Source organism: Monoraphidium neglectum (genome assembly GCF_000611645.1).
Source record: "Monoraphidium neglectum strain SAG 48.87 unplaced genomic scaffold scaffold00282, whole genome shotgun sequence".
NCBI classification, from domain to species: Eukaryota; Viridiplantae; Chlorophyta; class Chlorophyceae; order Sphaeropleales; family Selenastraceae; genus Monoraphidium; species Monoraphidium neglectum.
In genome coordinates this window covers 1-20826 of record NW_014013346.1, presented here as the reverse complement: position 1 = coordinate 20826, position 20826 = coordinate 1, and the positions used below count along the sequence as shown (strand labels likewise).

The window sequence follows — 20826 nt, the reverse complement described above, 5'->3', positions numbered from 1 at the left end:
TCAGGGCCTCTACAGGAGGCGCGCCAGGGAGGACTATATCGAATTTCACGGTGAATACATCAGACGAGTTCATGTTTGGCCGTTGCCCTCACGAGTCCCTGTGATACCTCAAAATTTGTGATCTGTCGAGATCAGGCCGTCTTGTTTGTTGTGGGTGTATTGAGTGGATAAATGTTTAAGGAACAAACAATTGTGCCTGTTATTTCAGGCGGGAGGTGTCTGGTGTTGAATCAAGCCCTTCTTGACGAGGGTCGCTCTTGTCTGAACGAGGAAGTGTAAACCCGACGCCTAATCACCTGACAACGCTTCCTCGACACGCACTGGCGATTATGATCATTATAAGTTTGTGCCCACTGCACGTTACCCTGTGGCGAGCCTTTAACAGGGTGCCTAGTGTGGGGCCCTCACAACCGGCGGCCGAGAGCAAGCCCGAGAGCAGTGGCCGGGCGGCGGCACTTTTGTAGCAACCGCGCTCGCTGCGTGGCGGTGGCACTGCGGCAGCATGTGAAATCAACACTCTGCTCTGAGCAGGCATGCAGGAGGTGGGGTTGATGGCGGGGGGCGAGCTGGGGCAGCCTGTGGCTGAACGCGCTCGCCTGGTAATCACATGCAACTGACCGCCGGCTTTTTGACACACAACAATGGGGTGGTGGCGCGGGGGCCGCCAGGGGCCGCCAGGGGCCGCCAGGGGCCGCCAGGGGCCGCCAGGGGCCGCCAGGGGCGTTTGGTTCAGGGTTGGGGTGTCAGCCGCAGCGGCACTGAACGGTTCCGTAAGACAACCTTGGATGTTGTTTACACCACATCATGCCCTGCCAGCAGCGAGGGGCAAACCCTAACGACAACAAACCCTCACACGCACCTTGCACATCTTCCTGGTGTGCCCGCTAGGATAGGGTCCCCCCCGGCCGCTGTCTGCTCGGCTGTGTTGCCAGCCTCTGGCATGGCGAGTCAACGCAGTCGATGCCAAGCCCTGACCAGGCCGCAGGTCGCGCCGCGCTCTCAAGGGCCTGCAACTGAGGTTGTTACCGGCCGTATCAGCACGTAAGTGGGGGCGTCAGTCCGCCCTCACCGAATCCTCGCACCCTTGATGCCAACACTAGAGGTCGAGCAGCACATAAAGCGGCAGCATTATTGGAACAAACGCACGCGCAAACCGCTGTCCACAGCATGACAGCCGCTCCTTGCCCGTCCCCCTCCTGCGCCGTGCAGTGCAGTGCAACGGCCCCTGGCCCCGCACGCCGCTGCAGGTGTGCTTGCGCTGCGGTTCCATGTGGCACCTCAAGCGCCCCCTCCCGCTGCCGCATCACGCGGGGGCGCCGCCCCTCGCCGCGCGGCAGTCTGCTTTGTGGGCCGGCCAGTGGCTGCGCTGGCTGCGGGGCGCAGGGGCACATGGATATTGGTGGAGTTGCAAGGGGAGGCCGCAGCATGATTGTGAGGGCACGGAGCGGCGGCGCATACAAGCAAAAGTTGCCGCAGCTCCACGTCACAGCGATTGAGAGCGCCCTGCATTACGTCCTGGCATTCCAGCCCTGCCATCTAGATGGCAGATCTGCATCGTCACTTCTCTGTCCTGTCTTGCGCTCTTGTACGCATTTCCCCCGCGACTCATTTTCCGCCCGATCTCTTGCCCCCCATGCTCACCACTCCACGGAGCAGTAGAACACGCCCTCCGCCCTGCAGCCGCTGCAGCGCCTGAGCGTCACCCCGCCGCCACGGCCCCTGCCGCACACCAGGCAGCGCCGAACGTCAGCCAACAGCAGGGGCGCGGGCCCCGGCAGCGGCGGCGGCGGCTCACGGCGCCGCAGGAAGCCCAAGGCAGCTGCCGCGTCATCCGCCAGCGCCCCACCTCGACCCCCGGCTGCACACAGCCGCAGCAGCGCAGCCTCTGCCTCTGCGAGTATGGCCTGGATGCCGTCACGCGCGCAACGCGCTGCCTCGTCTGGAAGCCGGCGCTGCTGCCGCTGCATCGCCTCGGCCGCCTCCACATGCGGCTCATCAACAGCCGACGCCATCACTGACAGCAGCTGCAAAGTCGTGCGCGCCGCGGCAACGAAGCGCTCGCTGCTGTGGACCCCGCTCGGGCCCGCCGCCCACGCCGCAGCCGCGCAGCGCAGGAGGGCGCCCACAAGGGCGGTCGCGGCCCCGGGATGCGCGGCCAGGTCGGCTGCGGCGCTGCTCAAATCTTGGCAGGTGTGTATGGCGCCCGCCACCGCCTGCATTGCCGCATCCGTGCAGCCGCCGCCGGTCAACGCCACCAGCGCCTCCAGCGCCCTGGCCCTGATTTCTGACAGGGGCTCGCCCCCCGTCACCAAATCGTGCCTGACATGCTGCGTGTCAAGATCCAAGCGCGCATCACCGGCCGTGTACGCCATGAGGCAAACGGCGGCGGCCGCCCTTGCTGCGTTAGCGGGGTCGTTCGGCTTGGTGGAGATCTGAACCGCCGCGCGCAGCAGCAGCGACAGCAGCCCCGCTGCGACCGCCTCGCGGCACCACTGGGTGCGCTGTCCACCGGGTGGCGCCATGGCAGCGGCAAAAAGCAGCCCGGCGGCCTCAGCGACGGCAAGGCCGCTGTTGCCGTTGCCGCCGCCGCTGCTGGCGGCCTCCAGGGCGCCTCGCAGCGTGGCAGCGAGCGCCGCCGCCGACCCGGGGTGCAGAAAGAGCGCCAGCGGCTCGTGCTCTGCCACGCCTGCGCCAGCAACTGGCCCGCTGGCCATGTGAGCGACATTGGCTGCAATATTAACCACCCATATGCTCCGCTCCAAGGCCTGCAGAGCGTAACACGCAACCGCCCAGGTGGCGGTGCCGCCGAGCCCCGCTGCAGCGCCCCGCCCGGCCGCGACCTCGATCAGCGGCCCTGTGAGCGCCGCCGCGACGGCAGACGCGTGCGTGGAGCCGACGCCCCCGCCGAACCCCAACGGGGGACTGCCGGACCGAGACGCGCTCTGGCTGGCCCTAAGTGGCGCAGTCCCTGGTCCGCCCGGCTCAATGACCGCGCCGCCTGGCGAAAGGCGCTGCTGGACGAGGCCCACCGCGCATCCGAATACGTTGTAAACGACCGTGAGCGCCCCCATCGCGTCAGCGAGTCGTATTTCTGTCCCGCTCGCACCACCAGCTAGCACGTCCCGCCGGGCACCCGTCGCAGCGCTCCCCCCGTCAGCACTGCTGCCGCCGCCGCCCCCGCCGGCCCCCCCGCCGCAGCAGCCATGACCGGGCTCCCGCAGGGCAAGCAAGGGCACCAACAGGCCAAGCCCCTCGGCCGGCGGCAGCCGCAGCAGAGCGGACGCGCCGGCATCGCTGAGACTGAGCAGATGCATGAGCCCCAGGGACAGAGGCCGACCATCGCCACTCCCAGCCAGCTCGGCCCCTAGGGCCCTGCAGGCTACCGCGGCGGCTTCCGCCGCGCATGGCTCCAGCTGCATGGCGACGCGGATCGTCAGCTCATCCGAGACCTCCAGTGGCGCCACAATCTTCCCAATGCGGCTCACCAGCCAAAACAACCCGAAGACCGCGCCGTCTGGCCGCCGCAGCAGCTCCTCGCTCGTGGCGGCGGCGATCAAGGCCGCCACGGCTCCGGGCACAGCGCAGAACGCCTCGGCGAGCGCAACCGCGGAGCGCCGCAGCAGCCTGCTGTCTGCATCGTCGCGGTCCCCCGCGTTCGAAGCAAGAATGCTTGAAAACTTCATTGCGCCATCGGCCAGCGTGGCGGCCTTCATCGCTATCCCCCGGCGGTCCCTCCCTGTGGCAGCCGCCAGCCACGGCGGCTCAGAGCCGCCGCCGCCGCCCCGGCCGTCCCCGCGCGGCCCTGTGGCCTCGACCAGCAGCCGCGTGAGGGCGCTAATGGGGGCTGGCCGTGCCAGGGCTTCATAAAAGGACGTCACGTCTTCAATGTGTCGCTGGTGCCTGGCGGCGTGGCAAGCACGGCGCGAGCAGTGACGTTGTCCGCTCGCGGGCGTAGCAAGGTTGGCGGAGCCGTTGTTTTGCAGCAGGTGTGGTTTTATAATTTCTGGCTCGTCAGGATCAATTTGCGCCGGTGAGTGGCAGCTGATCTCGCTATTCCAAGAAAGTGGCCGCATGCCGGCCATGCATTTTGCTCACAGGAGGGCGTGAAGCACAACAAGCGCCGAGCAGGCTGCAAACCCGCAGCTGCCGTCCAGCTGCTTGGCCAGCGCCTGTATGCTGGCACGCGTCATCAGCGTCGCGTCTGGGAGCCGCCGCGCCAAGGAGCGCTCCTCAAAGGCCTGGAGGGCTTGGCGTGCCGCGTGCACGTCGCTGGCCGCCGCGCAGCGCTGCAGGTCGCGCGCCAGGGCAGCCACGTCCGCATCCAGGGGCTCTGGAGGAGACGCGCCACGGCGACCTCTACCGACCTCAGCAGTGGCCAAATCAGACGCGTTCATGTCTTTCAGCGCCCACGAGTACAGGTTATTCCTCGACCAAAGTGATCTGACGAGACAAGGCGTCTTGTTTTGAGACGAGTAGCTTTAGTGATGGTGCAACTGAGTGAGGTTACAACCAAAAGCAAGCCCGATGTGGTTGCATATGGCTTTACTGGGTATTGTTCTCTGCGCTGCGCCGCAAGCCACAAGCAAGGCACTGCTTGGCAAGCTGACATCCAGGATCACTTGACCGCAGACATTCTGTGCTCTCACATGATCACAAGCCTGCTACTGCGGATTCACTGCGACTAACGAGACATTGAGGGGGTTGCAACCGCCAGTCGGCGGTCACTTCTCATGACAACGGCAGGTCAGGCAGCGCCGCGGCTGGCAGCGCCCGGCCCCCAACATTCAAGTGTATCCGAAAGCCGTTACTACTTGCCCGTCTTGACCACACGCGACGCGTTGCAGCACCTGTCCAACTCCACCTCCATGTGCACAGTGGCCAACATGGCCACACCCCATGATGGGTCGCACCCCTCCAGCCCACCCTTCGCCTCAGCAAATTCTGGATCAGGCACCGCCCTTTGCCGCGCGGCAGTCTGCCTTGTGGGCCCGCCAGTGGCTGCGCTGACTGCGGGGCGAGGGGCACAGGCACATAGATATCATTTCACCGATGATCGGTGGTGTTGCAAGAGCGCGCAAGAGCGGGAGAGAGAGAGAGAGAGAGAGAGAGAGAGAGAGAGAGAGAGAGAGGAGCGGGGGCGCGTCCCAGCATCATGTGTATGCCTCAGCCGCAGGTCCTGTGAGGGAACCCTTCCTTGCATAAGTATGACTTGCCAGCCAACACATACGCAGCATCCCTTCTGTATGTGTGCCATCTTGCACTGTTGTAAGTCTCTCGTAGAGACAGAACTCCCTCATTCCCCCGCTCCCCAGGCTCACCACTCCACAGAGCAGTAGAACGCGCCCTCCGCCCTGCAGCCGGTGCAGCGCCTCAGCGTCACCCCGTCGCCACGCCCCTTGCCGCACGCCAAGCAGCGCCGGCCATCTGCCCGCAGCAGGGGCCCCGGCAACGAAAGCGGTGGCGGCGCCTCGCGGCGCCGCAGGAAGCCCAGGGCAGTTTCCATGTCATCCGCCAACGCGCCACCTTGACTCCTTGCTGTGCACAGCCGCAGCAGCGCGGCCTCGGCCGCCGCGTGCGCCTGCTCAATGTTGACGTTGCGTTCGCCTGCAAGGGTCGCCTCCACATGCTGACACTGCCACTCTGCCGCGTCGTTGGCCTCAGCGTCGTCCTCGCAGGCGGCCGCGGCCACCATCGACAGCAGCAGCGCAGCCACCCCCGCGCCGCCGGCCATGCGCCCGCCTTCCCGGCTGCCCCCGGGGGCGGCCGCCCGCGCATCGGATGCGCAGCGCAGGAGCGCGCCCACGAGGGCGGTCGCGGCCCCGCAACGCGCGGCCAGGTCAGCCGCACAACCGCCCGAGAGACTGCAAGCGCGCAGAGCGCACCCCACTGCGACATTTGCAGCTTCTGGGCAGCCGCCGCCGGCGCATGCCAACAGCGCCTCCAACGCTCTGGCCCTGATCTCTGTCACTGACTCGGCTCTTGTTGGCGGCGGCTGGTTGCACCTGGTCCCCTGCCTGTCCACTGAAATGCCGTCATATTCTGTGTAAGCCACCAGGCACGCCGCACACACCGCCCTGGCGGCGCCGACGGGGTCATCTTGGTGGGTCGAGAGCTGCACGGCCGCGCGCAGCAGCAGCGCGGGCAGCCGCGCCGCAAGCGCGTCGCGGCACCACTGGGTGCGCGCGGGGCCGCCGCATGCCATGGCAACTGTGTTCAGCAGTGTGGCAGACGTGGCGACAATCATGCGGCCGACGCGGCTGCTGTCGGCGGCCCCGAGCGCTGCTTGCAGAACCCCAGCGAGGGCCGCCGCCGAACCGGGGTGCGAATGAATCACCAGCGGCTCCTCCTCCTCCTCGCCCTCGCCCTCGCCCTCATCCGGAGCTGGCCTGCTGCCGCCGCGGCGCGCCTCGGCCATCAGTTCCCACGGGACGCCGGCCCCAATGCTCCAAACGCTCTGCTCCAAGGCATGCAGGGCCAGCAAAGACATGGGCAGCCTGGGCTCCCCGCGCAGTCTTGCTGCGCCGCTCCGCCCGGCCGCGACCTCCAGCAGCGGTCCCGTGAGCGCCGCCACCGCGGCGCGCACGCGTGCAGGGTCAGCAGCCCTGCTCAAGGCGCTCGGTCGGGCGTTCTGCGGCGCGGCCTCGGCGCCGTCGTGCTCCTGCTCCCGCCTCATGTGCGCTGCATGCTCGAAGACCCTGCTGATCGCAATAAGGATATTGTCATCCAACGCAAACTCAAACGTCGTCCGGCCTCCTGCACCCGCTGGCGCGCCCCGCTGCGCGCCTGCCGATTCACTCCGCTCGGCGCCGCTGCCGCTGCGGGCCCCTCTGCTGCGGTTGTCGCCGGGCTGTGGCGGCGTGAGGAAGCGCACCAACAGGCCAAGCCCCTCCGCGAGCGGACGCTGCAGCAGAGCGGCCGCGCCGGCGGCGCTGTAGCTGAGCAGCTGCAGCAGCCCAAGGGGCAAGAAGCTGCCATTGCCAAGGCCAGCCAGCTCGTCTCGCAGGGCTCTGCAGGCTAGCGCGGCGGCTTCGGCCGCGCACGGCTCCAGCTGCATGGCGACGCGGACCATCAGCTCTTCCGCGACAACTGGGGGCGTCACGTGTCTTCTCGTGCGGCTGAGCATCCAGAACATCGAAATGACCGGGCTGTTCGGCTGGCTCAGCGACTCCTCCATTGCGGCTGCGGCAACCAAGCCCGCTGCGGCTCCGGGCACTGCGCAAAATGCCTCGGTGAGCGCAACAGCGGAGCGGCGCCGCTGCCTGCTGTCTGCGTCGTCGCGGTCCCTCGCCTCAAACGCGCGACTGCCAACCAGCACCATCGCGCCGGCGGCCAGCGAGGCGGTCCGCAGCGCCATCTGCCGGCGGTCCCTTTCCGTGGCTGCCGCCAGCCACAGCGGCTCAGAGCCGCCGCCGGCGCTGCCGTCCCCGTGCGGCCCTGTGGCCTCAACCAGCAGCCGCATGAGGGCGGTCATGGGGGCGGGCTGCGCAAGGGCTTGGTAAAGGAGACGCCCGTCTGCTGTGTGTTGCGGGTTCCTGGCGGCGCGAACAGTAGGGTGTGAGTTCTGTGGTCAGCAAGGGTGATGTTATTGACGAGGCACCGTTGAGAGGCGTGACGAGCGCAAACAGGCCCTCGCTTGCGTAGCAGGTGCAAACTTTGAGGTTGTGCTCGGCTGCACTGCTGGGGCGGAGGCGTGTTGCAGTTCATGGCCGGGCAAGGGGAGCCAGCCGGTGTCAGCTCTCACACGAGGCTGTCGAGAACCGTCAGGGAGGAGCAGGCTGCAAACCCGCAGCAACCTTGAAGCTGCTCGACGAGCGCCTCTACGCTGGTGTGCGTCAGAAGCGGCGCGTCCATGGAGCGCCGCGAGAGGCAGCGCCTGAAGAAGGTCACGTAAGCTTGGCGGGCCGCGTGTGTGTCGCTGGCCGCCGCGCAGTGCTGCAGGTGGCGCGCCAGGGCAGCCACGTCCGCATCCAGGGGCTCTGGGGGTGGCGAGCCGCGGGGGCCCAGCGCGCGGTCGCTGATGAAGGGAGCAAACGCGTTCATGAAGTCGCCCTTACGAGCCGGGCCTCGACAACACCGATCTGACGAGGATGGCCGTCTCAACAGTTGACAAGGTACCGGCATTGGAGTTCACAGCGATAACACTAGCTATTGCATGTGTTGAATAAAGCGATGTCAGGCGAGCAGATGTATGGTTCACACTTTCTCGGTCAGACAAAGGAGGTGAATTCAACTTGGTGCCTCGGTCGGCACGAGAGTGGTGTGATTCATCACCAGACCTCGCCTGGTTGGAAGGAAGCGGCAGCAGAATACGCCTGCCGCTCATTTGCTTGTCGAATCGGCCACTTACCGTACCCAGAAAATCACACAGCCTATTCTCGTCGGTTCACTATTTTCGAGGCATCGGAACTGGTACTCGTGAGGGCAATCGCATGGACGCCTCTAATTTGGTTATTGCGAGTATTGATATAGGTCACCATGGCGGGCCTCCTCCAGAGCCCCTGGATTCGGACGTGGCTGCCCTGGCGAGAGACCTGCAGCGCTGCGCCGCAGCCAGCGACATGCATGCGGCACGCCAAGCCCTTCAGGCCTTTGTGGAGCGCTCCCTGGCGCTGCGGTTCCCAAATCCGCCGCTGCTGACGCGCACCAGCATACATGCTCTGGTCCAGCAGCTATACGGCAGCTGCGGGTTTGCAGCCTGCACGGCGCTCGTTCTCCTTCACGCCCTCCTGTGAGCAACAAGCGCACCACCAGCAGCTCGCAGCCTCTTGTTTGAGATCTCAAGATCAGCTCCCCTCACCGATACAAAAGTAATCCGTACAAGTCTGATCTACAAAGCATCAGCTGCCGCCCGAGCTGCAGCTCCGCCAACTTTGCTGTGCCCGCGATGGGAGTCGGACAACCCTCTTGCTCGTGCCCCGCTTTCCGCGCCGCCAGGAACCAGCAACACACTGAAGATGCGCGTCTCCTTCACGAAGCCCTGGCGCGGCCTGCGCCCATGACCGCCCTCATGCGGCTGCTGGTTGAGGCCACAGGGCCGCGCAGGGGCGGCCGCGGCGGCGGCGGCGCCAGCAGTGGCGGCGCCGGCTGTGGCGGCTCTGAGCCGCTCTGGCTGGCGGCCGCGACTGAAGGGGACCGCCAGGAGGTGGGCCTGCGAGCCATTGTGCTGGCGGTCGCCGCCATGAGGATGGTCAGCACTCCGAGTCGCGCTTCCCAGGAGCGGCTGCACGCCGCCGCGGGCGGCCGGGGCGATTGGCTTGCGGCGGCCCCGCTTGCAGATGCGGTCTGCGGGGTACCTGGCGCGTTGCCGGCTCTGGTGGCCGCCGCCGGGCAGGTGGACTCGCTGCAGCAGCCGGACAGCCCAGCGCATGCATTGTTCATTTTGTTGCTGCGCGCCTGGGATCAAACAACGCCGCCCGCCGGTGATTTGGAGGAGAGGATTGCTCCGGCCGCCACGCAGCTGGAGCCGTGCGCGGCTGAAGCCGCGGCACTAGCCTGCGGGGTTCTGCAGGCCGAGCTGGCAGGCATTCGGCCCTTGTCCCTGGGGCTCCTGCAGCTGCTCAGCCACAGCGCCGCCGGTGCGGCCGCGCTGCTGCGGCTGCCGCCAGCCGAGGGGCTTGGCCTGTTGGTGCCCTTGCTTGCCCTGCGGGAGCCTGGCGACGGCTGCAGCGGCGGGGGCCGCGGCTGCAGTGCTGCTGGGGCGAGTGCTACGGCGGATGCCCGGCAGGGCGTGCAAGGTGGTGCGGTGAGCGAGGACGAAGTTCGGCTCACCGTCGTGGCGGAAGCGCTCACGGTCATCCGCAACGTATTCAGACACGTGGCGCGCCTTGGACAGCAACGCCTGCGGTCGGGCGGCGCCGGGGCTGCGCCGCCCGGCGCCAGCCGCAGCGCGTCTGACAGGCCCCCGCCAGAGTTCGGCGGGGGCGATGACCCCACGCGCGCGTCTGCCGTCGTGGCGGCACTCATGGGGCCGCTGATCGAGGTCGCAGCCGGGCGGGGCGCTGCAGCGGGGTTCCGCAGCAAGGACATCTGGGTGTTGGCGTCTTGCGCTCTGGAGGCATTGGAGCGCAGCATGTGGGTGGTCTTCGCTGCAGCCGAGGTCGCCTACATGGCCAGCGGGCCAGCTGCTGGCGCAGGCGTGGAAGAGCGCGAGCCGCTGGCGCTCTTTCTGCACCCCGGGTCAGCGGCGACGCTCACCGCCATGCTGCGAGGCGCCCTCGAGGCCGCCACCCGCAGCGGCGACCGCGACGGCAACAGCGGCGTCGCCGTCTCTGAGGCCGCCGGGCTGCTGTTTGCGGCCGCCATGGCGCCCCCAGGTCAAGAGCGCACCCAGTGGTGCCGCGAGGCGGTCGCGGCGGAGCTGCCCTCGCTGCTGCTACGCGCGGCCGTGCAGCTCTCCACCCAACTGGACGACCCCGCTGCCGCGGCCAGGGCCGCGAGCGCCGCGTGCGTGATGGCGTACGCGGCCGACAACGAGTGTTTGGCTGTTGATACGCAGGACGAAAGGCGTGAATGGGCGCCAGGCGGCGAGCCCCTGTCAGGAACGAGGGCCGCGGCGCTGTCAGCGCTGGTGGCGTGCGCCGGCAGCAGCTGCTCAGAGGCAGCAATGCAAGCGGCGGCCGGCGCCCTGCACACCTGCCAAGAATCCAGCGGCTGCGCGGCCGACCTGGCCGCGCATCCCGGGGCCGCGACCGCCCTCGTGGGCGCACTCCTGCGCTGCGCGGCTGCGGCGCGGGCGGCCGGCCTCGGGGGCAGTTACGGCAGCATGCGCATGGCGGGTGGCACGGGGGCGGCCGGGCTGCTGCTGTCAATGGTGGCCGCGGCCGCCTGCGAGGACGACGCTGAGGCCACCGCTGCAGCAAAGCGCCAGAGCCGGTGCGTGGACGCGACCGTTGGGGGCAACGAAAACGACAACATTGAAGAGTCGCATGCGGCGGCCGAGGCCGCGCTGCTGCGGCTGGTTGCAGCCGGGGGTCAAGGTGGTCTGCTGGCGGCGGACGCGGAAGCTGCCCTGGGCTTCCTGCGGCGCCGCGAGGCGCCGCCGCCGCTGGCGGGGCCGGGGGCCCTGGTGTTGACTGACGGCCGGCGCTGCCTGGCGTGCGGCAAGGGGCGTGGCGGCGGGGTGACGCTCAGGCGCTGCAGCGGCTGCATGGCGGAGGGCGTGTATTATTGCTCTGTGGAGTGGTGAGCCTGGGATGTTGGAGGCGACGGGTCGCCCCTGGCCGGGAGAAAATCGCAATTTGGGCGCGGACAGCAGCAGCAGGGGACAGGGTATCAAGAAAATTGTTGCCAATACCAGGGTCAGTATATCAGCGTTGAGCATTGAGGTGCCAGTGAGGGGCCGGTGGGCCTGACGCGGCCAAAGCCAGCCGCTCCACAAAACATTAGCGTGCCCTCCCCCTCACCACCTGTTCCTTGCTGACGCCACCCCTCGCCCCGCAACCGCACGCGTGTGCTTGTGTCCCGCGCCCCGCAGTCAGCGCAGCCACTGGCGGGCCCACAAGGCAGACTGCCGCGCGGCGAGGGGCGGCGCTTGATGGCGGAAGCTGCGGAGGCGGAGTGTCGGCTGGAGGGGGGCGACCCATCATGGGGTGTGGCCATATTGACCACAGTGCACCAGGAGTTGGAGTTGGACAGGCACTGCAATGCGTGGCGTATGGTTAAAGCGGGCGAGTATTAGCGGCTTTTGGATACACTTGGGATGTGTGTGCGGGTCAGGCGCTGCCAGCCGCGGTGCTGCCTGACCTGCGGTTGTTAAAATGAAGATTGACTGGTGGTCCGAACCTCCTGCATTGTCCGTTGCTTGGAGTAAGCGAAAAGGCAGTCGTAGGATTTTTAGGTGCACAGACTGTCTGCGGTCCAATAAAATGATCTTTGATGACAGCTTGCTTTGATTACAGTGTCTTGCGGCGCAGCCCAGAAAACAATACCCAGGGAAGCCATTGACAACCACATCGGGCTTGCTTTCGGTTGTCGCCGCACTCAGCCGCACCATCACTGCCGCTTCTCGTTTAGAAACAAGCTCAAACGGTCCTTATCTCGTCAGATCACTTTGTCGAGGAATCACCTGTACTCGTGAGGGCAACGGCACGATTATGAACGCCTCTGATTTGATCAACGTGGAAGGTGGTATAGGTCGCCATGGCCCGCCACCCCCAGAGCCCCTGGATGCTGACGTGGCTGCCCTAGCGCGCGACCTGCGGCGTTGCGCGGCCGTCAGCGACATGGAATCGGCACGCAAAGCCCTTCGGGCCTTTGTGGAGCGCTCCCTGGCGTGGCGGTTGCCAAACGCGCCGCTGCTGACGCGCGCGAGCATACAGGCGCTGGTTGAGCAGCTGGACGGCAGCTGCGGGTTTGCAGCCTGCTCTGCGCTCGCTCTCCTTCACGCCCTCCTGTAAGCAATCGCGAGCGCGCAGCCGGCTTGCAGATTTTGCCTGCAATAGTGGCAAGATCAGCTGCCTTTCACCATCGCACCACGGTTCTATAAGTCAGAATTCCACAACCGCACCTGCTGCGCAAGCGCCAGCTTCGCCAACCTTGCCAAGCCCACGATCGGACAACGCTCTTGCTTGCGCCCTGCTTTCCGCGACGACAGGCTCCCACAACAGAATGAAGATGGGAATTGCCTGTATGATTCCCTGGCGCACCCCACCCCCATGGCCGCCCTTATGCGGCTGCTGGTTGAGGCCACAGGGCCGCCTCGCGGGGACGACAGGGGCGGTGGCAGCGCGAGCGGCAGCTCTGAGCCGCTCTGGCTGGCGGCTGCCGCAGAGGGGGACCGCGCGCAGACGGCGCGCTGGGCCGCCGTGCTGGCTGATGGCGCGATGACGCTTGTCAGCATTCGCGCTCTCAACGCAAGGGGCCGCGACGACGCCGACAGCAGGCAGCGGCGGCGCTCTGCCCTGACGCTTGCCGAGGCATTCAGCGCCTCGCCCGGCGCCGTGGCGGCCTTGATTGCCGCGGCGGCAACCGAGGAGTCCCTGCGGCGGCCGGACGGCGCAGTTTTTGACATGTTCTGGATGATGAGCCGGATTCCGAGGTTTGTGGCGCCACTCAAGGTCCAAGAAGAGGTGATGACCCGCGTCGCCGTGCAGCTGGAGCCGTGCGCGGCTGAAGCCGCGGCGCTGGCCTGCGGGGCCCTGCGGGCGGAGCTGGCCGGCGGCCGCAACGGCTGCATCCTGCCCCTGGGGCTTCTGCAGTTTCTCAGTCTCAGCGCCGCCGGCGCGGTTGCGCTGCTGCGGCTGCCGCCGGGCGAGGGGCTTGACCTGTTGGCACCCTTGCTCATGGCGCGGGAGCGCCGCGACGGCCGCCGCGGCGGGGCACGCGGCGGCAGCGACACCCAGCAAAGCTCCGCGGCAGGCGCACGGCTGGGCCGGCCAGCCGGCGCAGCAAGCTTGGCTGAGCTCCCCTTTGATGGCAGCATTCTTCATGCGATCTGCAGTGTTTTCACCCACGCATCAAAAGCAAGGTGGGATGACGAGCAGGCCGGCACCGAGGCCGCGCAAAGCGCCCGGCCGAGCACAGCAAACGGGCCCACTGACCCCGCGCGCGCGCGGGACGCGGTGGCGGCGCTCACGGGGCCGCTGCTGGAGGTCGCGGCCGGGCGGGGCGGCGCTGCGGGATTGCGCGGCGATCCCAGGCTGCGCATGACTTTTCTTGCCCTGCATGCCTTGGAGCAGAGCGTTTGGAGCATTGGGGTCATCGGCCAGGGGGCTCAGATGGCTGGAGTGCACCCCAGCAGCAGCAGGAGGGGGCCCGCGCGCCAGGTTGGAAATGAGGGCGAGGGCGAGGACTTTGCATTTCCCATTTATTTGCACGCCGGCTCGGCGGCGACCCTGGCTGGGGTTCTGCAGGCAGCGCTTGAGGCCGCAGCCAGCAGTGACACCGGCCGCGAGGTCGTCGCTACGGCTGCTGCACTGTTGAACACAGCCGCCCAGACGGGCTGCGGGTCGGCGCACGCCCAGTGGTGCCGCGACGCAATCGCGGCGGGGCTGCCCTCGCTGCTGCTGCGCGCGGCCGTGCAGATCTCAGCTCAGCAGGACGACCCCATCTCGGCTGCCAAGGCATCCATTGCCGCGTGCCTGATGGCGTACATGGAAGGTGCCCAGATTTTCACAGCCAGGCAGGGCACCAGGCGCAACCGGATGCCGCCACAGAGCGCTGATCCAGTTTCAGCAATCAGGGCCAGAGCGTTGGAGGGGCTGATGGCGTGCGCAGGCGGCAGCTGCCCTGAAGCTGCGGCAGTCGCGGTGGCGGGCGCCCTGCGCATTTGCCGTATCTCAGGCGGCTGCTCGTGCGTGGTCGACCTGGCTGCGCGTCCCGGGGCCGCAACCGCCGTCGTGGGCGCGCTACTGCGCTGCGCGGCTGCGACGCGGGCGGGCGGCCCCGGGGCCAGCAGTCGCGACTGCCTGCTCATGGCGGACGGCGCGGGAATGGCTGGGCTGCTGCTGTCAATGATGGCAGCTGCTGCCTGCGAGGATGACGCCGAGGCCAGCGATGCGGCAGAGCAGCAGTGTCAGCATGTGGAGGAGACCGTTTGGGGCAACCTCAATGACAACATTGAGAAGGCGCATTCGGCGGCCGAGGCCGCGCTGCTGCGGCTGGGTGCAGCCGGGGGGCGAGGTGGCGCGCTGGCGGCGGACGCGGCAGCTGCCCTGGGCTTCCTGCGGCGCCGCGAGGCGCCGCCGCCGCTGTCTGGACCGGGGGCCCTACTGCAGGCCGGCGGTCGGCGCTGCTTGGCGTGCGGCAAGGGGCGTGGCCGCGGGGTGACGCTCAGGCGCTGCAACGGCTGCAGGGCGGAGGGCGTGTTCTACTGCTCGGTGGAGTGGTGAGCCTGGGATGTAGGAGGCGACTTGTCGCCTCTCCTTGGGAGGGATTTTGTACAAGAGCCGGGACAGCAGCAATAGAGGACAGGGTATTAAAAGGAGTGTTGCAATTGCCAGGGTCGGTGTACCGGGGGTTGAGCGATGATGGCACAGTGCAGGGCCTATGGCACTGGGGCCAAAGCTAGCCGCACCACAAAACGTCAGCGCGCATTACCTTTCACCAGCCCTCGCGCCGCAACCGTGCCTGTGCCCCGCGCCCCGCAGCCAGCGCAGCCACTGGCGGGCCCACAAGGCAGACTGCCGCGCGGCGAGGGGCGGCGCCTGACATGGAAGCTGCGGAGGCTGGAGGGGGGCGACCCATCATGAGGTGTGGCCATATTGACCACAGTGCACATGAAGGTGGAGTTGGACGAGAGCTGCAATGTGTGGCGTGTGTTTGAGGCGGGCGAATGGCAGCAGGCGAGTAGTAGCGGCTTTCGAATGCACTTGGGATGTTGGGGGTCAGGCGCTGCCAGGCGGGGGGCGCTGCATGACCTGCGGTTGATGAGACGGGACCATCGACTGGCGGTTGCAACCCCCTGAATTGTTTGTTGGAAGCAGTAAAAACGCAGTTTTAGGCTCTTGAGAGCACAGACGGTCTGCGGTGCGATCGAGTGATATTTGATGACAACTTGCTCTTGGATTGCGGCGCATGCCGAGGGAAGCAAGTGGCAACAACGTCGGGCTTACTTTCAGTTTTCACCGCACTCAGCCGCACCATCACGAGCGCTACTCTTCTAGAACAAGACCAAACGGTCCGTATCTCGTCAGATCACTGTTTCCGAGGATTCGCCTTTACTCGTGTGGGCAACGGCTCGATCATGAAGGCCTCTGATTGCCTCACCATGGAAGTTGGTATAGGTCGCCATGGCCCGCCACCCCCAGAGCCCCTGGATGCGGACGTGGCTGTCCTGGCGCGCGACCTGCAGCGCTGCGCGGCCGTCAGCGACATGGAATCAGCACGCGAAGCCCTTGAGGTCTTTGCGCAGCGCTGTACTGCCGTTACGGCGCGCCGCTGCCCGGCAGCTGCCCTGGCTGCTGACGGCCAAAAGCGCGACGACGCTTGCGGCGCGCCATGAGTGGTTTTCTCAGGAAGTGTGCGCGCCTCACCCCGCAAAAATCAATTGCCGTTCGTGGGCAGATGGCACTGTGAGAGAGTGCCGTCCTGCGCCTTGTGTGAGTTCCAACATGCTTGCCGCCTACAACTTTGCTTGCCAGCAAATCCTTGCCGCTACGCCCAGCGCAGTCAGCGCTTGGGTTTGTTCGGTCCACAGCGTGCGCTCCCGCTCCCTTGCCAGGGGGGGCGCCGGCAGTCGGCTGCCTTGCCGCTGCCCAGCATCCACACAGAGCGGCACCGCCTGCATGGTGCCCTCACGTCACCCATGTAATTGATATTACAGTACAGCGCTCCCTGGCGTGGCGGCTCCCAAACGCGCAGCAACTGACGCGCGCGAGCATACAGGCGCTGGCCAAGCAGCTGGACGGCAGCTGCGGGTTTGCAGCCTGCTCGGCGTTCGTCTTGCTTCACGCTGACCTGTGAGCAAAACGCATGGCCAGCATGCGGCCGCTATCTTGCAATGGCAAGATCAGCTGCCTCTCACCAATGCAGCATGATTCTGCAAGTTTGCATTCCAAAAGCGCACCTGCTGCGCCAGCAACGGCTCCGCAAGTTTTGCTGCGCCCGCAAGCGGACACCGTCCTTTCTCGCGCGCTGCTTTCGCCGGCGCCGCCAGGCACCCTCAACCCTGTGAAGACGAGTGTCGCGTGTACGAAGCTCTGGCGCACCCCGCCCCCATGGCCGCCCTCATGCGGCTGCTGGTCGAGGCCACAGGGCCGCGCGGGGACGCCCAGGGGGTCGGCGGTGCTGGCGGCGGCCCTGAGCCGCTCTGGCTGGCGGCTGCGACGGAGAGGGAGCGCCGGGGGATGGCGGTGCGGGCCGCCTTGCTGGCCAACGGCGCGATGAAGCTTGTCAGCATTCGCGCTTTCAACGCGAGGGGCCGCGACGATGCTGACAGCAGGCGGCTGCGGCGCTCCGCGGCCGCGCTTGCCGAGGCGTTTTGCGGGGCGCCCGGCGCCGTTGCGGCCTTGGTAGCCGCTGCAGCAAGCGAGGAGCCGCTGCGGCGGACAGACGGCCCTGTCTTTGGGATGTTCTCGATGTTGAGCCGCATCCAGAGGCTTGTGGCGCCACTGGAGGTCTCGGACGAGCTGACGACTCGCATCGCCTCGCAGCTGGAGCCGTGCGCGACCAAAGCTGCCGCGCTGGCCTGCGAGGCTCTGCGGGCCGAGCTGACCGGCGGTAGCGACGGCTGCATGGCGCCCCTGGGGCTGCTGCTGTTGCTCAGCCACAGCGCCGCCGGCGCGGCCGCTCTGCTGCGGCGGCCGCCAGGCGAGGGGCTTGAGGTGTTGGTGCCCTTGCTGCGGGGGCGCGGCGACAATCGCAGTGGCGGGGGCCGCGGCGGCCACAATATCCAGCGAACCTCCGGGACAGGCGCACAGCTGGGCGGGCCAGGTGGAAGAGCAAGCTGGGCTGAGCTCCCCTTGGATGACAGCATTCTCAGTACAATATGCAATGTTTTCAGCCGTGCATCAGACATGCAGTGGGAGTGCGAGCAGGGCAGCGCCGAGGCTGCGCCGCAGAGCGCCCGACCGAGCGCCTCGAGCAGGGCTGCTGAGCCCGCACGCGTGCGGGGGGCGGTGGCGGCGCTCACGGGGCCGCTGCTGGAGGTCGCGGCCGGGCGGGGCGGCGCGGTGGCACTGCGCGGCGAGCCCAGGTTGCGCATGACTTTTCTTGCCCTGCACGCCTTGGAGCAGAGCGTTTGGAGCTTCAGGGCCGCCGGCCAGGGGGCTCAAGTGCACCGCGGGGGCAGGAGGCCAGCTGTGCCTGAGGGTGAAAGCGCGGGCGAGGACCTGCCCATTTGTTTGCATGCCAGCTCGGCGGCGACCCTTGGTGAGGTCCTGCACGCAGCGCTCGGGGCCGCCGACAGCAGTGACACGGCCCCCGCGGTCGTCGCTTTGGCCGCTGAACTGTTTTACACAGCCGCCATGGCAGGCTGCGGGCTGGCGCACACCCGGTGGTGCCGCGACGCGATCGCGACGGGGCTGCCCTCGCTGCTGCTGCGCGCGGCTGTGCAGCTGTCGGCTCAGCATGACGACCCCATATCTGCCGCCAATGCAGCCATTGCCGCGTGCCTGATGCTGTACACACAAGATGCCGGAATTCCCACAGCCAGGCAGGGCACCATGCGCGATCGGATGCAGCCTCAGAGCGCCCATACAGTTTCAAGGATCAGGGCCAGGGCGTTGGACGTGCTGGTGGTGTGTGCCGGCGGCGGCTGCCCTGAAGCTGCGGCGGTGGCGGTGGTGGGCGCCCAGCGCATTTGCGATATCTCAAGCGGCTGCTTGTGCGCGGCCGACCTGGCCGCGCGTCCCGGGGCCGCAACCGCCGTCGTGGGCGCGCTCCTGCGCTGTGCTGATGCGGCGCGGGTGGGCGTCTCCGGGGGCATTTGCGACGGCCTGCGTATGGCGGACAGCGCAGGAGTGGCTGGGCTGCTGCTGTCTGAGATGGCGGCGGCCGCCTGCCAAAATGATGCCGAGGCTCAAGAGGCGGCAGCGCGGCAGGGCCAGCGTGTTGCGTCAACCTCTGCAAACAGATGCGACGAACTCATTGAGGCAGCGCATGCGGCGGCGGAGGCCGCGCTGCTGCGGCTGGGTGCAGGGGAGCGAGGTGGCGCGCTGGCGGCGGATGCTGCAGCTGCACTGGGCTTCCTGCGGCGCCGCAAGGCGCCGCCGCCGCTGCCTGGTTCAGGGACCCTGCTGCGGGCCGGCGGTCGGCGCTGCCTGGCGTGCGGCAAGGGGCGTGGCGACGGGCTGACGCTCAGGCGCTGCAACGGCTGCAGGGCGGAGGGCGTGTTCTACTGCTCTGTGGAGTGGTGAGCCTGGGAGGTGGGGGGGTGAGGGAAGGATGACCTAAGGAGGGCAGCTGAGTACAACAGTGCAAGATCGAACACATAACGGATGTTGCACATGTCACGGCTTGCACGGCAGGATCATGCAAATCGAGGTTTCACTCACCGGCCACTCACGGGCCACTTACCGGCCAGGACCTGCGGCTGTGGCGTGCGTCTGTTGCTTTTATGCTCCCCCGCTCTCACAATCCCGCTCTTGCCTTCTCTCGCAACACCACCAATATCTATACGCGCATGCCCCGCGCTCCGCAGCCAGCGCAGCCACTGGCAGGCCCACAAGGCAGACTGCCGCGCGGCGAGGGGCGGCGCTTGATCTGGAGGTCGCAGAGGCGGAGTGTGGGGTAGCCTCCAGCGCTGGAGGGGGGCACCCCATCACGGGGTGTGGCCATGTTGACCACAGTGCACCAGGAGGTGGAGTTGGACGGGCGCTGCAATGCGTGGCGTGTGGTTGAGGCGGGCGAGTAGTAGCGGCTTGTGGAAACACTCAGGGTGAAGTTGGGGTTCAGGCGCTGCCACTCGTGGTAGGTGCTGCCTGACCTGCGGTTGTCATGAGAAGTGACCGCCGACTGGCGATTGCAACCCCCTGGATTGTCAGTTGCATGAAGTAAAAAGTCAATAGCAGGCTTTTGAGAGCACGGTCTGTCTGCGGTCCAATAAAATGATTTTTGATGACAGCTTGCTTTGATTACATGTACAGCGGCTTGCGGCGCAGCGCAGAAAACAATACCCAGGGAATGAGGAAAGCCATTGACAGCCATTTCGGGCTCGCTTTCGGTTGTCACCGCACTCAGTTACACCATCACTGGCGCTACTCGTCTAGAAACAAGCTCAAACGGTCCTTATCTCGTCAGATCACTTTCGTCGAGGATTCACTTGTACTTGTGAGGGCAACGGCACGGTCATGGACGCCTCTAATTTACTTACCGAAGTGGGTATAGGTCGTCGTGGCCCGCGACCCCCAGAGCCCCTAGATGCGGACGTGGCTGCCCTGGCGCGCAATCTGCGGCGTTGCGCGGCTGTCAGCGACATGGAAGCGGCACGGCACGCCCTTCAGGCCTTTGTGGACCGCTCCCTGGTACGGCGGTTGCCAAACGCGCCGCTGCTGACAAGTGCCAGCTTACAGGCGCTGGCCGAGCAGCTAGACGGCAGCTGCGGGTTTGCAGCCTGCTCGGCGCTTGCCTTCCTGCTCGCCCTCCTGTGAGCTAAACGAGCGGCCGGCTCGCCGCCTGTTGTGTGAAATAGCACATCAGCTGCTGCTTGCCGGTGCAAAATGATCCTTACAAGTTTGAATTCTAATAACCGCAGCTGCTGCGTGAGCAACAGCTCCGCTGACCATGCCGTGCCCGCAAGCGGACAACGCCCTTGCTTGCTCGCGCCCTATTTTCCGCACCGCCAGGCACGAGCATCACATTGAGGATGGGCGTCGCCTTTATGAAGTGCGGTGGCAGCCAGCCCCCATGACCGCCCTCATGCGGCTGCTGATCGAGGCCACAGGGCCGCGCGGGGACGCCCGGGGCGGCGGCGGCGCCGGCGGCGGCTCTGAGCCGCTGTGGCTGGTGGCTGCGACGGAGAGGGACCGCGGGCAGGTGGCACTGGGGGCTGCCACGCTGGCCCATGGCGCAATGAAGCTGGTCAGCTTTCGCGCGATCGAAGCGAGCGACCGCGACGATGCAGACAGCAGGCTGCTGCGGCGCTCCGCGATCGCGCTCGCCGAGGCGTTCTGCGCCGCGCCCGGCGCCACGGCGGCCTTGATCGCCGCCGCCGCGAGCGAGGAGCTGCTGCGGCGGCCGGACGGCCCTGCCTTCGGGTTGTTTTGGCTGGTGAGCCGCATTGGGCAGACTGTGGCGCCACTGAGGGTCTCGGAAGAGCTGACGGCTTGCGTCGCCTCGCAGCTGGAGCCGTGCGCGGCTGAAGCCGCCGCCCTAGCCTGCCCGGCCCTACGGGCCGAGGCGGCCAGCGGTCGCAACGGCTGCATGAATCCCTTGGGGCTGCTGCTGCTA

At 67.0% G+C, this 20826-nt stretch overlaps 7 protein-coding genes across 7 annotated transcripts; 4 read left to right on the top strand and 3 right to left on the bottom strand.

The window, feature by feature from the left end:
* Positions 1-1637: 1637 nt before the first annotated feature.
* Positions 1638-2714, bottom strand: MNEG_2485 (hypothetical protein; the record flags this gene model as incomplete). The annotated part of the gene is made up of 1 exon (XM_014049041.1): positions 1638-2714. The coding sequence occupies one exon, from the start codon at positions 2712-2714 to the stop codon at positions 1638-1640; it is 1077 nt and encodes a 358-aa protein (XP_013904495.1).
* Positions 2715-5314: 2600 nt separating this feature from the next.
* On the bottom strand, positions 5315-7471 carry MNEG_2484 (hypothetical protein; the record flags this gene model as incomplete). The annotated part of the gene is made up of 1 exon (XM_014049040.1): positions 5315-7471. One exon carries the CDS (start codon positions 7469-7471, stop codon positions 5315-5317), a length of 2157 nt encoding a protein of 718 aa, XP_013904494.1.
* A 266-nt stretch (positions 7472-7737) lies between these two features.
* MNEG_2483 (hypothetical protein) lies at positions 7738-8040 on the bottom strand (the record flags this gene model as incomplete). The annotated part of the gene is made up of 1 exon (XM_014049039.1): positions 7738-8040. The coding sequence occupies one exon, from the start codon at positions 8038-8040 to the stop codon at positions 7738-7740; it is 303 nt and encodes a 100-aa protein (XP_013904493.1).
* Positions 8041-9961: 1921 nt separating this feature from the next.
* MNEG_2482 (hypothetical protein) lies at positions 9962-11185 on the top strand (the record flags this gene model as incomplete). The annotated part of the gene is made up of 1 exon (XM_014049038.1): positions 9962-11185. The coding sequence occupies one exon, from the start codon at positions 9962-9964 to the stop codon at positions 11183-11185; it is 1224 nt and encodes a 407-aa protein (XP_013904492.1).
* Positions 11186-12653: 1468 nt separating this feature from the next.
* On the top strand, positions 12654-14828 carry MNEG_2481 (hypothetical protein; the record flags this gene model as incomplete). Its single annotated transcript, XM_014049037.1, has 2 exons — positions 12654-14097; positions 14281-14828. The coding sequence occupies 2 exons, from the start codon at positions 12654-12656 to the stop codon at positions 14826-14828; spliced, it is 1992 nt and encodes a 663-aa protein (XP_013904491.1).
* A 1827-nt stretch (positions 14829-16655) lies between these two features.
* On the top strand, positions 16656-18794 carry MNEG_2480 (hypothetical protein; the record flags this gene model as incomplete). The annotated part of the gene is made up of 1 exon (XM_014049036.1): positions 16656-18794. One exon carries the CDS (start codon positions 16656-16658, stop codon positions 18792-18794), a length of 2139 nt encoding a protein of 712 aa, XP_013904490.1.
* A 1059-nt stretch (positions 18795-19853) lies between these two features.
* Positions 19854-20023, top strand: MNEG_2479 (hypothetical protein; the record flags this gene model as incomplete). Its single annotated transcript, XM_014049035.1, has 1 exon — positions 19854-20023. A coding segment is annotated over one exon (170 nt), but the record flags the coding sequence as incomplete, so codon positions are not given.
* Between the last annotated feature and the right edge of the window lie 803 nt (positions 20024-20826).